At 35.3% G+C, this 19,370-nt stretch overlaps 1 protein-coding gene across 2 annotated transcripts in view; it reads right to left on the bottom strand.

The window, feature by feature from the left end:
- Olfm3 (olfactomedin 3) overlaps positions 1-19,370 on the bottom strand; it is a 212,839-nt gene that overhangs the window by 20,137 nt on the left and 173,332 nt on the right. For both annotated transcript variants that reach the window (XM_015502601.2, XM_048814621.1), the window contains exons 2-4: positions 14,154-14,300; positions 7,756-7,911; positions 2,930-3,149 (exon numbers count right to left, since the gene is read on the bottom strand). In XM_015502601.2, the coding sequence (XP_015358087.1) occupies positions 2,930-3,149; positions 7,756-7,911; positions 14,154-14,300 (523 nt within the window). The remainder of the gene's footprint in view (positions 1-2,929; positions 3,150-7,755; positions 7,912-14,153; positions 14,301-19,370) is intronic.

A 19,370-nucleotide genomic window follows, 5' to 3' on the forward strand; every position in this document is an offset into this window, starting at 1 on the left:
AAAAAAAAAAAAAAAAGTAATGTTCATTTCTAAAGTTGAGCAAATCCCAAATTTTCCATGTTACTTATTCAAAAACATAACTTACCTATTTAGGATGCAAGGGGTTATTAGCTAGCACAATTTTGTTGCCTGTCTTGGCTTTAGGAAAAGCTATTTGTACTTGGCAGGTGCCTGGTCTAGAATGCAATGCCTCTGTGCTTGGGTTCATTGTAAGATGCTAGGGACAAAAGAGTGAATAGCTTCTCAGGGACTGATTTTTTTTTTTTTTTTTTTAATAACAAAGAGGCCTCTTTGAAAACAAGAAAAAGCTCAGACACCAGCCCTGATGCTGTTACTTAGCAGAATTTCCTTAATCAGATTCTTTATTACCTGTTAAAATATGTATTTGGATTCTTCTTTGTAACCTCTTAAAGTGACACTAAGTTATTCTTGGTTTGAGGTGTTTATTTTTTTGTACTGGGGACTGAACCTAGGGGCACTTAACCACTGAGCCACATCCCAGCCCTTTTTTATTTTTTATTTTGATGCAGGGATTCACTAAGTTGCTTAGGGCCTCCCTAATTTGCTGAGGCTGGCCTCAAACTTACAATTCTCCTGCCTCAGCCTCCTGAGTCATTGGGATTCCAAACTTGTGCCACCAAGCCAGGCTGAGATTTTCTTATCTTACTTGATGGAGACATCATCTGATAAGCTAGCTAACTACTATGGCATTGGACTCAAGTTATTTCTTCATTTAAAAAGAATAGAATATAACAGTAGAGTTTCTTTATGTCAGCAATGTTTGCCTATTGCATATTAACCATAGACATTAAAATTTGAATTATAAAACCACAGCATACAGAAGAGAGATTTAAGAGTTACATCAAATAGATAAATTTTCTCTGGTTTAGTCTTAATCACACCTATGCTATTTTGATTTAACTATCATGGTTAAAAGGAAACTTTTCTTAAATTAGCAAGTTAACTAAATTATTCTTTGCCACTTGAAATAGCTAAAAATCTGTATAAAAATTTAGGAATGATTCCTATGATGTCTTAAAGAATTAATTTATTCAGCAGATATTTATTAATTTTTCTTTGCCAGGAAATTTTCTAGGCATTGGAACATACATGCAGAGTGAATATGATATACATTGTTGATGTTCTCACAGAACAAAAGTCTACCAGAACATTAATTACACATGTGATAATAATAAAACTTAGAAAACACAACTGTAACATTCTAATTAGGTGTATGCATAATATGTCAAAATACACTCTATTGTCATATGTATCTAAAAAAAACAAATTAATTATTTTTAAGGAGAGCATAATTTTTTGTGAAATATAAGGGTCTGGGAGTGCCTAGCAGGGACAGATGGGAAGACAATGACAGATTCTGCAACATGATACATTCAAACCTGAAGAAATAAATAGGAGTTTGTCACAGATGGGAGTGACAGAGAAAGGCTTATAGGGGAAAGAGTACTTTGGGAGCAGGAACGCACAGAGTATAAGGGCCATGTGACCAGGATACAGTGTGCTAGGGGATAAGTGGCCAAACCTAAATCTAGAAAAGGAAGGAGGACCATGCTGGAGGGGCCTCAAAAACCATGGACCGTGTACCAGAAACAAGGAATCCATGGGAGGTTTTTAGCAGAGCAAAATAATTTCACATTTGTACTTCAGAAAATCCTTTTATCAAGAGTGTGGACAATGGATTAGTGAGAGCAAGAACCAGAGCCATGAAATCATTGCAGTTGGCTTTTGGCAGCAATAGATGTAAAACTGGACATGGGCCAATGGGAAACGAAGGGCTGAGGATTCGTGTGCATGGGCTGTACTTCAGGTTTACCTTATTTTCTTTGATTAGTTTTGTTGGATTTTCTTAGAAATCCTGGGATGACTAATGTGTGGCCTTCGATGTGGAGATTCCCTACATTTTTTTGAGACTGTGATAACGGAATGCTACATTTTGTATTTTACCTCTTTTTTTTCATCATTCAAAGCACTTTGCAAAATTATCCTCAAAGTGTTTTTATAAATCATGCAACTTTTATTTTAAATATTTATTCACTGAAGTCTTTTTTACCAGAAAGTAATTTTTTTTAAGTGTTTTCCTTCTCTTCCCCACTTAGTTCTATTCTAGAAACACTGGTTATTGAGAGCACACTGGTTACTGAGTTACCCTCCCTGTCATGTCACATCAAATCAACACCTAAACCCTAATTCTAAATGGACTCACAACCCCTCCCACGCAATTCATGACCACGTGTTAATTTTGCATTCAAGTCCCAGATTTGTCCCATGATGAATTCAATTAAACAACTACCTCATGAATGCAAGGGAGAAATTGTAAACCCAGAGCAGACAGAACCATACATTTTAAGAGGCAAGAATGAGAGTCCTTACGTAACCCATGCCGCATGCTTGATCCTTGAGGAGTGGTACTATCTATGGAAGTAGGTGCTTCCTTTTTATTTATTTATTTTTTTTATTAGATCAGAGCAGTAGTGGGTAATTCTGCCTAGTGGAGGAATTGTTTCATTTTGTTTTTATTTTTTTTCTGTTTCACACTTATTTCCAGAGCACTTTCCTTCTTGCCAATCTATACTTTCTCCACTACCAGAAATTCTTCCCCTCCCTCTAGCCAAGTAATGATTGACCATTATATTTTTAAAATAAAAGAAAACTTATCTCCACTAGTGTATTCAATGGAGTTGACTGCATTTGCCAGACTAATTATTTCAAGCCACAAATGGCAACACGGTGCCCTAAAATCAGAAGACCTGAGTACTTGGGAATGCTAAAGGCATTAAGGGACACCTAAAAGCAGTCTCTGGTTTTCCTACAATTAGGTAATTCTATGATTATCTGAAAAACATAAAGAGGAAGTGTTTTAAAACTACTTAAAAAATACAACTTAGAAAAATCCAAGTATAACACTCACTCAGCTTTTTCATGCAGTCACGAAGTCTGGTTTCCAAGTTGAGCACCCTCTGATGTAGTTCCTCATAGTCATAGGCACCGATTTCTTCCTGAATCCCCGTGAGGACGGCAGACAGATTCCGAATTTCCTCCTTGAACTGAGTGATCAGCTTGGCATCTGTTTTGTACTGCTCCAGCACGGGAATCAAGGGCAAGAGCTCATCCATCTTCTCTTTCAACTCCTGTGGGAAGCAGCAATTGTTCCTGAGAATTGTTTAAAGCAGATCAAGCAGCTCCAGTCTTTTTATTATGAAACATAAAGGAGATTATTAAAACAGCTTCAAAATTCCTTAATGATTTCTGCTTGAAACTAGGTATTTTCTGAAAATCTAATTGGCTCCATGATCATTAGTAATAAATCCACTTATCTTGCATTTCTCACACAACAACTGCTCCTTAAATGGCTACATGCTCTTCTACAAAACAAATTGATACTTATCATAATTAGAAAAAAAAAAAAACTTCCTAAGGTAGCAATCATGGGTTTTTGTGTTATCTTGCTCTCTGGTAGCATTTTATAAAGTAACAATGCATCATCTGATTAACAAATAGGAACAGGATCCATTCTCTAATTATGCATGAAGTTTGAAGGAAATTATCAGTCAAATATCTTATTACTAAACTTATTTAAGATTAATTATCTACCTACTTAGTATCCATGATGTAGGAAGACAGCAGGAAATTTTGGATTCAGGATCAACTTTTTCCTCACACTTAGATTTTTTTCTAATCATGACTATTTATTTGTTCATCCTTTCATTGTTCTCAGGTATCCCTAGCTCATTTTAATATCCATCTTAGTACGACTTCATTAGGAAGGTAAGTTCAGCAAGTATAATAAATCATGCAAAGCTTCCCAAAGCTCAAAGAAATGTAGGTTACTATTTACCATTTTGAATTATTGCCTATTCTCTGACTCCATTTGTCTTAGCATAGATAATTTAGAGGTCTTCATGTAAGGTAGAATTGCCTACCCATGAAGTCATTAACTCTTTAAGGGACCATGGTACATAATTTATGTAACAGACAAGGAAGTTTCAGAGCTGTTAGAATCTTTCTCTCTTTCACAAACATATACCATATCTGCATCTACCCCTGAGTTATATCCCCAGCCCTATTTTTTTTATTTTGGGGACTTATTAAGTTGTTGAGATTGTCCTCAAATTTGCAATTCTCCTGCATCAGCCTCCCAAGGTAGCTGGGATTATAGGCATGTGCCAACAAGCCCAGTAAGTTGTTTAAAACTTAAGTTGAGGTTTTTCATTTATCTTTGTGGAGGCAGGGTCTTACTGTGTTGCCCAGGCTGGTCTCAAACTCGTGGACTTCAGCACTCCCCTTCCCACCCCCACTTCAGCCTCTGGAATAGCTGGGACTACAAGTGGATGCCATCAGAACCAGTTTTAAGCATTGGTTTTTAACAAGAGAATAAGAAGTATATTGTCAAAGCAGTGTCCCTTATGCCTAGGCATCACAGGTCAGTAATTTCACCTGAAATTTCTAGATGTGCCACCTTAACTTTTTCCCTTTAACTTGATGGTAGTAGTCAACAAAAATATTTCAGGAGTTTAATTCAATTGTGAATTTATTGCAGATGATATAATTTGTAAAAAGAGGTCCCATTCATGATTGTTTGAAAATAATACATAGGGACTGTCAGAAATCATATTGTATACTAAGAAGCTGAAAATTGTATTTTAAAATAATTTATTTAGAAATGTCACTATTATAAGTGCATTGAAATAACAGGAGCTCCCATTTCTTCCCTGATTTATGGGCTTGTGTTTCTTGTGTAGAAATTTCTACTTGTTATATAAATTCAGAAATTTTTGATTTGTGTACATGTACATGCTAAGTGGGAGGGTAAAGAATCTTAGTAATGAGAAAAATGCATAAATATTACAGTCAAGAAGCAGAATCATGGCTTTTCTCATTTTAGTGGATCATTTTGAAATAAACTTATTAGTTCAAACATTTTGTGGCAACCCTAAAGGGAGATACAATTGTTTCATTAGGCTTTTAATGATAAGAGTTCTGTTGGTACTATTTGCTGCATATTATAAAAACTAATACAATCAGGATTTACATCTTACTATGGGCATATTTAAAAGAGAGCAATTCAATGTTAAAATTTTGGTAGCTTTTATTCCCTCCTTAATTAAATAAGTATTTTTATATTTTCAAAACTTTATAATTAGGTTTTGGCAATCAACTTTGAAACTCTGGAAATTTATAAGGAAGCAGTAGAGTGTCCAACCAATGCACATATCAAATATATAAAAGATTAAATTATAGTACCCCTGATCTATGTTTGCTAATCCTATCTCAAATTTCACTTTCTAATATGTTGCTCTCACAGTAACAGAATATCTTGCCAAACAACAATCTTGTCCTATAGGAATGATAATGTCATGTTTGATGGCTAGCTCAAGCTTTTCATCCAGAAGACTATAGAAGGAAAAATCAACCTAGGAGTTTTGATAAGATGAAAGTGGTGCATCAGAGAAGGGTTTTTTTAAAAGGTATTTTTTAAAGTTAATCTTGATTTTGGAACATTCATTTCTTCTTCTTAAATATGGTACCTCAACACCTAAGGCAAAATCTGACTCACAGTGGGACTTCCTGAATAAATTCAACAAGCATGTTGAACACTTAATTATTATTGTGATTTTCAATTTAGACAGCTTAAGTTTACTTGAAGAGGTACTGTACTATTAGCAGTAAGAGCCATGAACCTGGACTTTGTCAGTTCAAATCTTTATTCTGATAGATGACCCTGAAAAAATTACTCAACTTCTTTATACAATATAACCAGATGGGAACAAAAAACAGTGATTACTTTTCAGTATTATTGTGAGGACTAAATTAATTAATATATTTAACATGCTCTCAACTGTGTCTTGAATTGTATGATTGTTCAGAAAAACAAGTATTGCTGTTATTAATACTGCTATTGTGTGGTTTATACAAACAAAAAAATACAAGTCATTATATCACTTGATGCTCCTGAAAATTAGGTATTTCTATTGGCAGCCTGGTTGCTGCTAGGCAAATTATATACTGAGAAAATTATTTCTATGAATTTCCCTCAGCTTTGCTCCTTTGTTACCAGTCTTCTCGCCAAAGGTATAATATGCTTTCTCACGCATCCCCAGTTTTGTCAATCCAGATACCTTAAATTGTCCCTTGGATTCACAGAATTCTCACTGCATCTCCATCTGTGCCAGACAACCTGAGCCCCTCCTCTTCTGTGTGCTGCTCCTTTCTGGAACTGTGCCCTCTGCACCTGAAACACCAGCTTACCATTTCCTACTTTGTTAATGACCTCACCTTTGGATTCCCATTATTGTTCTACTACGTATATCCTAACTCTGAGCGTCAAAAGTTGAAATTGTAAATCATTTGATCTTCTTGATTCCCTTTATAATTTAAGATTTTTTTTTTTGTCTTGGGGTAGGGGTAGTGTCACTTCTGCAACTGCTTTCTTGAATACTGCCAAATCTTATAACTCTTCCCCAGATCTTCTCTAAACAAAATCATCCACTTTTCCCTTGTGCTCTAAAGTGATGCTTATGGCTCTGTTAACCATCAGTTTCACTTGACTCTCAGCTATCTTTGGTTGAAGAGGGACCATGGATTACACATCCAACACAGAATCCAGCACTACCTTACACAGTGTGTGTGATCAATAAATTAGGGTTAAATTTTATTCTTTTGCTGCTTAGGCTTATATTCTTCTATTGACCAGTTCTCATAAATTCTCTATTCATCCAGTTCACACTTTTATTTCTTATAATCTTTAAATTTATTTTATCCCCTAGGTCTTGTTTGAACTTGTTCTAAGTTTTTAATCTTCTGAGTTTGCTTATTTCTTCAAAGCAAATCCCATAGTTCTTCACTTTAGTTTCAACTGTCAGTAACCTCAATTTGCTTGCCTTCCTTTCTGTCTGTTGTGACTTAAAATTGGCTCAGTATAAAACTTGTGTCATCTACACCTTTCCTTATAAAATCTCAGGAGGAAATTCCAGATCATGAGTTTCTGCCACATGAAAATGTGCTCTGCAGGGACCCTGTTGTATGTCCCTGGCTAGTTCCCCACTGTTCTTTCTTTGACCAGGTGCTGGAACTCAGTTCTACCCTCCTAGCATTGTCAGTGAATATCACTTTCTAATGTGTAAGAAAAATTAAAGCTGTTACCTGGGCAACCACAATGTGTTGTATAAACTTTTATGCTATGCTTTCATAAGGTAGATTACTTATTTTTAATATAGGCTCAAATGGCTTTATCAGATCCACTTTGTTTTTTAATTTAATGCTTAAAACACTCCTTTTCCCTTTTCAGTGTTCCTAGGTAATGGCCAGTTAAAATCTAAAAATAATAATAATAATAATAAAAAGACTTTGTATAAAACAATTCTCTTTTAATATGCTGGTTTGAATGAATGGTTTTATAATTTATCTCCTTTATATTTCTCCTCATATTAGCAAGGCATTAAAATCATCAGAAAAATTCTGATAATTTATTGATTTTTCCTTAGACTTTCCCCTTACCTTAGCTATTGAAGTGCCTGTAAATCTACCCAGAAACTCCCCCTAGCTCAAGAAGAATGAGGCTTTTATTTATACCAGCTAATGGTCAGTTTTAGTGAAGAGATGATTGATGTCCCCAGTAAATCTTTAACCTTGCACCTGTGGCCCAACACACAATTATTTCTAGCTGAGTGCCATGCTGGCTGTCTATGGCACTCAGTGTCTCCTTTGGATTGACAAGACTGCAGAAGTCAAACCTACTTGAAAATGCTTGGTCATTAGTGTCTTCCGATCATCTTCAATCTGCCGAAACTTGGCCTTCAGGCCTTTCATTTGGGTTTCCATTTTTAAAACATATTGGAAATCTCTCTGAGTTCTCAAGTTTAAGACTTCAATAGACTGGGACATATTCTGAACCTGTTGAACAAAAATATTGGTGTACATTATTGTCTGTCTGTAAGTATATGCAATCACTACCCAACTACCCCAAACAGCATTAACCTAAAGAACTGGAAGTGTCAAGTTCATAATGGTGTTTCCACATGTCAAATTTTCAGAAAGACCATCCTCCATGAAAAAAACATTCAAAGAATCCAGTAAGAGAAAATTATAACTAGAAAGTATGTAAAAGAAATGCATATTTTTGCATTAGAAATGACTGAATATAAATAAGTATTTAATATAATAGAAAATAAATTTTATAATTGAATTGTGGTTTTTTATAAGCTTTAAACAGCCCAACCTAATATATGGAAAATAAGTTTGTTTCTGGCTAGATGCAGTGGCACATGATTTTAATCCCAGTGACTTGGGAGGCTAAGGCAAGAGGATCACAAGTTACTAGCCAGCCTCAGCAACTTAGGCCCTAAGCCACCTAGCTTTAAGATCCTGTCTTAAAATTAAAAAAATAAATAAATAAAAACAAAAAGAACTGAGGATTTGGCTCAGTGGTTAAGTGCCCCTGGGTTCAATCCCCAGTACCTAGATAAATAAATAAATAAATAAATAAATAAATAAATAAATAAATAAAAGGTGTTTCTGTATTAATTCTGACTTCTTAAATATCAGAGATGCTTAGCAATTATGGATGGTACTCGAGTTTCTAATAGACCTAAAATGCAATCATTCCAGTACAATTACTTCTGATGGATCTGAAGTACTCCCAGGAGTGAGACTGAATTGACCAGACAATTGGTAGCAGTCCTGGACACCTTCTAAATTGGTTAGCATACTGCTTAAGGGACCTGGAAAATAGCAAAGACATCAATTGCTTGGTGGACAAGTAGTAAATGCATAATAATCTGAGGGCATCATCTCAGGTTCTAGGAGTTCCGGGTTCTAGAGAAGTAGAAATAGGTGACCCACAAAGCATTCAGAAGTGAAGAGGGAGAAAGGCTGCCCTAATTTTAGTAGCAACAAAAACCTGAAAACAAAGGAAAAGCTTCAAATCGTAGGGAGCTGTAAAGTGAGTTGAGAAATAGAAAATGGATGAGCTATATCATAAAGAATACAGTAGGTCTCCACACACGTCTTACTCCGAGCATCATCTTCAGAACTACAACTTTGGCATCACCTGGGAGCTCGACCTATATGCAGAACCTTGAGGCCTATCCTAGAGCTACTGAGTTAGAATCTGCATTTTCTCAAAATTCCCAAGTGCATCCTTAGAGCTTGAGAAGCACTGCTTATTACTCATCCCAGAGGCATTTCCATGAGAAAAGCAAAGGTACAGATCTTCACATAATTTGATCCATTTATTCTAAATCAAATACACTTATAAAAGAAAATAGGCTATATAAGGAAAAAAAATCATGAAGAAACATAAAGAAGGATTAGAAGAATATATGTTAGGTTATTAATATTAATTATTTGGGGAAAGGAAAGACAACAAATATAGAGAAAGATCTCTGGGTTACACATATATGTACATAATACAGATATAAGTCCTTTGCCATAGAATTATAGATTTTATTTGCAAAAATGAATATATGAAATTATGGGCACAAAAAAAGAGATAGGATTTTAAGCAATTTTTACTTTGTTTCATATATTTGTATGTGGATTCATTTATTTTTTAATGAATATGCATTATTTAATCAGTAAAATATGATTTTTTTAAAAAATATGTGAATTTCAAGTGAGTGATTTGTTCAGAGACATATTTTTGCCATTAGGTATAGTTGCAAAACTCAGTGCACCAGCCTGCTGTAAAAAGCCCCTGGTTGATCCATTTCCTTACAACCACTATGGTCAGGAAAAGCAGTGAACTCTGTGCCTTGCCCTGTCTGATTTTTTCCACTTTTCTATGTCAGACAAGTCAATGTACCTTCTCTCTCTCTTCTGCTGTCTTGATTCATGGTCTTGCCCTATATGAATCCTGTCTCTTCAGGACATATCACAGTCTGGCTTATATTAAAACTGTGTAATGTGAGTCTGGGACCCAGCCAAGAAAGTGGCTCTTGCTCCGTGATCCCCTGAGGTTAGAAGCTGTGTTTTACCCATATCTTTTACTTCCAAGATGTTTCACAAAACCAGAGACAGAATAAAAGTGCTCAATAAATATCTATTGAGCAAAATTAATTTGGGTTTTCCATGGTAATAAAGGGTAATTAGGATTTTCATATTTTAAGGAGAGCCCCCCAGTCCCCCGGATCCCACCACTGTTTAGGCTGCAGCAATACCTTAAACTACAAAATCACTCTTCATTCACTATAATTCTTACATTCAGAAAGCTTCATTTCTTTTTTCTTTTAGTGCAGCACAAAATTACTGAGACAACAGTGAAAGCATGGCAACCCCATCATGGATAAATGTAGTGCTTTTAAAGTAATTTTCTAACTTCATTTATGGTTAAGCATGAATAAAGGAAAGCCATTTGTGGTAAGGAAACCGACTACCCATTTAAATACGACATTTGTCTGTGAAGATACCCATCATTAGTATAGCTCACATCCTCCTAAGAATTCTGTATACTTAGGCAGACTACATGCAATTAGAAAATGATGGACAGCGAAGGTTTCCTGAATAGGGTTCAAATAGCCTGTCTTTTATTTTACCTCAAGCTCACCTTATCAAGTTAATTTTCAATTTAATTTGTGTTGTGAGAAAATGCATGGAGAGAGTTTTTATTGAAACTTGATTGTAACTTTTGGTAGTGCACAATCATGTATAAGAGCTACATTTGGGACAGAGGTTAGAGATGGAACTGTCTAGTTGGACAATATTTGGTTGCCTTTACCTTTGCCTGTGGGCTGTATCCAGGATTAGTTTCCTACTGGTTATGAAGACCCACTGAGCATTAATTTTCTGATGACACAGGACACTAGATTCCCATTGGTCCACTTGTAGAAAGGAGACTGGTCTGCTGGGTTTCCTTTTCATTTGCTAGTCCCTGAAGTTGTTTTGTATTAACTTTCTGTACATGTCTCTATTCTTACACCTTCTATATAAAGTTTGGCAAACCCATTGAGCCTTTCACAGATAATTCTTTTGAAATCTTTATCTTGATTCTTTGTATAAATAAAATATCTGAAGCTTTTCTGAACTTAAATGCAAATTAACTAATATTTTTACTCTAATTCATAATTAGCACCGAGGCCACTTGAAAAAAAATACTCTGTGGATCAATATATTTGGAAAGCCTTAAGTTAAGAATAACAAGTCTTTTGATTGTGGAACTTCACAGAAACTTTATTGTTAAATCATGTTTTGGAAATCTTCAAGGTGAAGTGTAATATTCAGTGATTTTATTGGTGAGGATGTTGCCAACATCCTATTACAAAATTCACACTTTTGGAAATACAAGCAAGACATCTTAACTTTACAGACATCTTCAACTTCACAGAGAAAATTCATCACTAACGAATATTTTTTAAGTGAACAATTTTGGTCCTGGCATATTAAGAACTGAAATATCATGAAATTAATATTCAGAAATATATATGTTGCTTGACAGGGCATCACTTAAATAAGTATGTAGACCACCAGCAGCATTCTGGGTGCTGCTAAGAAAATGAAACCGATCAAAAAACAAACAAACAAAAAACCACGGTTTCCTGGTTGAGTGTTTAACCTCAAAAAGCACAAGTTTCCTTTTTTATAAACTTGAAAAATAATTACCTCTTCTGTAAGAAATAAATGAAGTAGATCAAAGTATAGTCTAAAACATAAAAATAATGGTAACTATTACTATTAACATTAATCTGTTAACTAAAATTCCCTTTTGTTGACTAAATCCATCTTGTTGGTTAATGGTTGAACAGGCTCCTTAAAGGTCATGCTCTTGGCCATAAATGAAAAAGAGAGTTCAGCAAAGGACTGGCTCAGTCTGAAAAATAATATTCTTTTCAGACATCTTTGGATCATGGCAGCGAACAAGTGCTCTGTCCCTTCTGCAGGCGATTGTAGGATAGTGCACGCAATTAACTGCTCCTCTTTTGGAAAAAAAAACAAAAAAAAAAAACTTACCTTATGGTAAATTCAATCAATCTAGCTTATGGTGACTTTGATTTTTGTCAATCAATTTTGTTTAATTTCTGTCATTAAGGTATTGATAAAGTGAAGACATGAGTATCATTAAGTTATTGATGAGTGAAGGAATGATCTTCTAGAATTTCTTTAAAACTTTCAGATGGACTACTTATTAGATGACGTGGTTTACATTAATTTTCATGACTGTTTTCAACCAAACTCCCACTCCTGCTCTCTTGCCTTATTCATCCTTCACTAATTTCTAATTCTGTCATATCTCTGAAATACATTTCACTTTGGACCTGTAGAGAGAATTATTCACTTTCTGACATTCATACTTTATTTGAAAGTTTTCAATGGATTTTTGAAGAAATGTTTGAGTCTATGTGTGACTATGTACATGCAGTGCTGTAGTGAATGATAGTAATACATAAGATGCTGAGAAACATTCTCTCAGGGACCATAACTTTCTCAGCATAGCTGATGTAGAAAGAAGATATTTCTGCCACGCACTACAGTGCATGTATGTAACCTCAGTGACTCAGAAGGCTGAGATAGGAAGATTGAGAGCCTGAGGCCAGTTTGGTAAGATCCTGTTAGGTAAGATCCTGTCTCAAAAAATAAAAAGGGCTAGATGTGTGACTACATGTAGAACCCATGGTTTTGATCCCCAGTATTGAGAGGGGGCTTGCTTGAAAGGAAAAAAAAAATCTGTGTAGAAGAAAAGATTGGGATAAACTGTCAGTAATTTGAGTGGAAGTTTAATTTAATAAAAAACCAAACCAAAGTTAGATTTGAGATGAAATCATTTTCTAACATTATTTTCTGGCTACCCAAGCAAAATGAAATATAATACTCAATTTTTTTCATAGGAAAAAAGAAAATCAAGATTGAAAAACGATATCCCCAAATAATCATAATTTATTTGTCATGACTTCTAACCAGTAAGAGGCACATTCGCTAGGTATTAATTTCAACAAAAATGACATGTTCTTGTCTAGGGACAGATACTGAAGGAGCAGTGAGAATGGGATCTTGTCCATAAAGGAGGCTTGAGAGGACAGAGTCAATAGGTGATGTTAGCTTCAAATTCAAGGGAAGGTGAAACAAACCAGGCTTTGTGTGAAAAACATGAAAAAAGTCTTCTTAAAATCTTAGAACATTGGTAGAGTTTGAAATGATGTACACAGAGCTAGCTCATCATCACTGTTTGGCTGGTGGAAGAAAGTTACTGTACCTTGCCTTGCAGTAATGAAGCCTTATTTGTACACTAACAAGCTAGATGTGTTTCCCCCCCAGCTTCTCTTAATTTTATGTCAAAACAGTTCCTATTCAATGCCATAAATGTGTGCAAGACCATGGAAATGATATTGCAGTCAATTGGTGAGCGTGATATCCTCTAAAACACATATTACCTAATCTATCTTAGTATCCCTGATGATATTTGAAATTCAAACATGTTGTCATCCCTGCCTCATTCTGACCACCCCAGCTGTCCTACTATATTCAGAGACCAGCACAGTGAAAGTCTGAATGGGGATAATTGAAAGAACCATTCATTGGGTTTTTCTCTCCCTAACTAAACATAAATAACCTTTCATGAGCTGACTTTTATCTGTAAAAGAGAATAAATCAAGGGCATTCTGCATTTGATTGTTATGGATCCATGAATCCGGTTTAAGTAAATTATGGAGAGAATGGTATTGAATGAAATTGAAGAGCTTAATGTTCAAAGGAATGACTTAGAGAATGATGATAAATACTCGGAATTATTCATTATCTCTCCAGATAGCTTGCATATTGCATTCCATTATTTTAACTTCCTTGCAAGATTGTTAATGGAATCCAAAAGTATGAGCTCAAAGAGTCTAGTGTGATCCTGAGAGTTAAGGCTGAATTTCTGACAGTGATAAGACTTCCTGCTGCTTTTTTTTTAACCCCTCTTAAAAGAGAGACTTACAGGATATTAAGACATCATGGTAGAAAGCCTGTCTTATGAATGAGAGGTTCGGAATGGTAAAAAGTTATAGAAATAGAACAGTATAGAAGGAAGCTTGAGATAACCCTTTCAAAGAGTAGAAAAAGCTGATTTGAAACGACAAAAATCAGAAGGATCTTCCTCACCATTTTCCTTTTCAAAGAATGGTAGATTTTAATTAAAATATTCATAGGGGACAGAGGACACCTACCTTTTCCAGGAGCTGGCGGAGTTGCCGGCTTTTGGCATCCCGGGAACATAGGTTTTGCTCTGGAGCAACCACTGTACAAATGCACCGCCCATCGGGATCCTGCGCTGAGCTGTACACTTGCCACCCTTCTTTGGGACTAATCTGAGTCTGAGAAAACCAATAGCAAACACACAAAACACAGACTACTGTTACAGGATAAAGAGAAAGTGGGTTTGCAGCATCTTAAGCAAAACGTTTGTTTTGAAGAAGTTTGTGTTTTCATCCTTTAAAGACAAGAGATTAAGCAATGTACACACACGCAATGCAGCCTCATTCAGTTATATTTTCCTTATCCATTTTAAAAGATCTGTCTTCTTCAGTTTCCATATTATTACAGATCTCCCACCATTTCCTAATGCCTTTTGTCATATTTTGACATTTTAATGAAACTTTAGAAACATCTCTAATCACTTACTCATGTATGACTTGTCTTTCTACACTAGATCTGGTAGCTCAGCCTTCTCAACAGTAAATGGCAATTCCTAATGCATTTCTTTCTGATTATTATTAATAAATGACACTCTGAAACAACGCCCTGTCCTAAGGAACTTCTCACACATTAAAGACCTGATTATTGATAAAGTGGGAAAGATATCACATGATGACATAGGGTAAAATAAATCAACACCATTTTGCAAAGATCTCAGAGGGTTTAGAGAGGTTTTTTTCTTTCTTTTTTTAATTTTCCTTTTGTTTCTTTTGCTGGGCAGAGTCTTCCAAGTTAATCTTCTAATAACTTTACGCAGTTATCATCTTGCCTTTCTAGCCTAAAGCAGTAGCATTCCCATTCTATTGCAGTGTGTCTTCTACTCATGTTTGTCATTTAACCTCCTGCCCAGTCCAACAGGACACTCCACAGTGGCCAGACTAGTCTGAGCATGAAGTTTAAACTTCCATGACCCCTCATGTCTTTGTGTGACGTTGCTTATGTTGTTCCTCCTGTTTGGAATCTTCCCTTATGAACCATGAATTTATTCAGCCCTTGTGGTTTCCACTCATTTTGAAGAATTGTCTGTGCTATTCCTTGGGCATTTAAATGTATATTTTACCATATTGTTATTTGCCTTTCACCTGCCTATGAGCAGGTATTAGAAATGTGGATATTTTCTGTTGACCCTATATATACTCTATCAAGTACAAAAATAGCTGTCTTTACTTTTTGTCTAATTATTTATCAAGAATAACAGAAGATCCAAATAATGTAAATATCCAGGCATGGTTATCAATTACCCAACCTCAAGTATTTTGTTACCACAACAGAAACCAGACTAAGACACTAAGTATGCAGTCCTCCAGAAACATTAATATCAATAATAATTATAAATTAGTTCATATTGATGATCATTTTTCTAACTAAAGATTTGCCTAACATAATTAAGCCTAATTCCAAATCAAAACTCCTGTAGTTTAAGCAATGTACTGAAGTTGTGCTTTAAAAGAAACATTTAGGTTCATTCAGAATTAAAAACAATTTTTAGTCTTTAAACATCCACAGAAAGAAAACAAAATGGAATACCTGCTTACTAAAGGATACTTAATAGTGACAGGGTTCTATATCTTTAATCTCAGCTATTTGGGAGGCTGAGGCAGGAGGATCACAAGTTCAAGGCTGGCCTGAGTAAAATTAGTAAGATCTTATCTCAAAATGAAATAAAAAGGGCTGGAGGTGTAGAATGCTCAGTGGTAGAGAGTTCATTTGCAACTCCCTTCATTTAATCCCTGGTACCCCTTCCCCCAAAAAAGACCACCAATGAACCTATTTTCATTATGTCACTGGAAGAAAGGCACAATGAGTACATTTGAAATTGTGTAATCTGAAAGTGTCTGTATTAACAATTTTGAAGGTTCATTTTTGTAGTTGCTCTTAATTTTCTGCCAATAGTTTCCTTCATTAAGCTGGGAATATGGCTCTGTGGTAAAGCACTTGCCTAGCATGGGTGAGTCCCTGGGTTCTATTCCCAGCACTATAAAAAATAAATGAAGTCTATAAGAGGATGTGCATAGGTTTCATGCAAATATCATATTTTAAAAAATTCCTAGCATTGTACAACATAAGTTATTATAGATGCCCTGGTGCAGGACTCATTTCTATAACTGCTGGGTGTGACTCATTTCTCAGTTATTCAGTCTTTGGGGATTCCCTTGGCTGAAGAATGCTGCATCATCCAAGGTCAGGCTGCTTTCTGGGGACAGCTCATTTCCATTCAGACCAAGAAGCAGTCAAATCAGCAAGAAATATTATTATTCCCACTTCACAGAAAATACAATGAGTTAATTTTCCCGAGAACACACAGTCTGCATGTGGTGGCAGTAGGATGTGAAGCCAGGTGGCACATTCCAGAGAGGCACTATACAAGAGAAATATAATGAGAACCACATGTGTCACTGAAAATTTTCCAGTAACTACATTTTAAAAAGTCAAAAGAAACAAGTGAAACCAAATTTTAGTAACATATTTTAACTCAAGTGATCCAAAATGTCATGATTTTAACATGTAATTTTACAAAAATTGTTCATGAGATAATTCATATTCTCTTTTAAAAAAAATTGTAATAAGTGTTTCAATTGAGTGAATATCTTACACTTATGGTACATCTCAATTTGACTTGGCCACTTCTCAGGGTTCTATAGTGATAGCGACATGTGGCCTCCTTTATGGACAGTATATCTACAGAGTCCTGCTTTTAATTCCTATGCTATGTCCATATATATATGGTGCTAAACATGCATATAGTTATTTTTAGAGATTAATCTTATGGTTATTGAAAAAGCCACCTGCCAGTCACCTGCCAGATGTTATATAGACAAACCACCCATTTTGTGTCTGAATTTGTTTTTCCTATGGAAATATGAGATAAATCAGTGGTCCACCTTCTGGCTCAATTCTGACCTTACTTATACAGTCAGAATCAGAATTTTTTAGCCTTCTAGCTTTCCTTCTGTTTCCTGAAAGTGAGCAGATAGGGAGGAATTTCTCACACGCTCAGGCAAAGAGGGAGATGACTTCATTGTCTCATCGCCTGTTGTGTCCCGGCCCCAGCTCATGACACACTAACTGTAGAATTACACCCACGTCTTTTTCTTTTCAAGGCCTTTAATAACTATGACAGGGTGCTATTGGACATTCTAACAACAATTATAAATGAATATTGGGGAAGCCCTAAACTAAAAACTCAAGAAACTCACAAAGATATCATAATCTTTGTCCTTGATCTATTATGAAAAGCCAATATTGCCTGACCTATCTTATTAGTCTCCTCTGACTTCTTTATATTTAATTCCTAGAAGTCTCCTATGCTACCTTTTATTCCCAAGAGGTCAGACTCATTAACATAACCTCTTTTTAAATATCCTACTCACCGTTTTTTCCCCTTAGCATTTTTGCCTGAACTTCCAGTTAGAATAGAAAGGTATTCTTAGAATTAAATATTGTTAGAATTAGATAAGATCTTAAAAATCATTGGATTATTCTTTTTGTGTTACAGAAGAAGTCTAGAGATTATCTACATAAAAGCACATTAGCAGAGTAGTTTCAATGATACAATTAAAGGTTTGACCTGAGTACCTGGGCAGAGACCCTGTGAGTTTCTCCTGGCATTGGATACAAACCTCAAATATGTCATAAAATTAAGGCTTGTCACTAGAATAAATTTAGCTTTTGGATAAAGGGCAGGGGCCATCCAATTATAATATTAAAATATTTTAAAAGCAGTGCAAACACTGACTGTTAAGCCCAGCAGCATTAATATTGACATGCACTTGCCAAGTGTTTGGCTAACTTGGTGGAGCATATCCTTACAGGGTTGGGTGTCAGTTGCTCTCTGGAATGAGGCTAGAGGGAAAGGTGAATAACATTTGATGTTCATTTAGCTTCCTACCTGAAGATCAGCTTAATAAAAGTGGAGTCTTAAGACTTGTTTGTACTTCCAATTGTCTTCTTGTAAGAATCACTAAAAAGAGACATGACCTTCTCTATGCCAGTTAGTTTGAAACTGAACTATAAAAAGTCACCTTTTTGGCAAGAAAAAGGTAACTTGAAAGAGGAAAAATCTAATTTAAAAGACAAGTTCCTGACAGTCCTGTGGATTTTGATAGAGACCTCTATGTTGAGGTCAGCAATAAATAGAGGAAGCTTTATGAACATTTTGAATGCTCTGTTTTAGGTCACCCATGCTGACATTAAAAAAAGAAGCAAAATAAAATCAAGACCTCAGATGGAAGGACGTACTTAGATGTTTTTTGGATACCTATGAGAAAAGATCTGCTCCAATTTTAACATATGAGAGCAATTATTCAGGGGTAAATAAAACTCACGTAATAGTGAGATTGGCATTTTTGTAAATCTATCAATTTTTGGCAATTCATGCTTATTATTGCCTTAAATATCTTAATACTCCTGTGGACTAGTTGATTTTATCCTGCCCATTTTACTGCTGAAGAAACTGTAACATAGAGACAGGAAGAAACTTGCTTAAGGTCATAAAGGGGGTAGTCAGAAAAACTGGGGTTTGTGCTTTTATACAGTCTGACTTTAGAAGATGAAGTCTAATTCCCATAATGAACCACCAATAATTTCAATTCACCTTAACTTGTAATGACATAGAACTTTAGACCAATTTCAATACTATTTCGAAGCTCAGTACTTGGAGGGTGCATATAGTTTATTACTACCTACAGCATTACCAATCACAATGATTACTGATGCAGCACTGTTTGAAACTTTTGTGTTAATTAGAAGAACTAAATGAACTATTTAGCAGTTTTTAATATTACAAAACTCATGAAATATTTAAGAATGTTCTAAATAGGAGAAGTAAAATGATAATTTTAACAATTGTATTTCAAGTCCATATGTTTTGCTTGTAATTTAATTACAAAGCTCTGCTTCATAAATCTAAAACAACCATGAGAGAGTTCTTCCAAAATTTCAGGGGGTTCATATCAGAGAAGAAGGTCCTGCCAGGCATTGGGGTACATGCCTATAATCCCAGCAATTTGTGAAGCTGAGGTGGGAGAATCTCAAGTTCAAGTCCAGCCTCAACAATTTAATGAGAACCTGTCTCAAAAAATAAGAAGGGCTAGGGATGTGGCTCAGTGTGAAACACCCACCAGTTCAATCCTCTGTATGGGCCTGGGATCTTAAGGCCTAAGAAGTAAAAGTAAAAAGTAAATCAAGGG

This window comes from Marmota marmota, unplaced genomic scaffold, assembly GCF_001458135.2.
Source record: "Marmota marmota marmota unplaced genomic scaffold, marMar, whole genome shotgun sequence".
Lineage (NCBI taxonomy): Eukaryota > Metazoa > Chordata > Mammalia > Rodentia > Sciuridae > Marmota > Marmota marmota.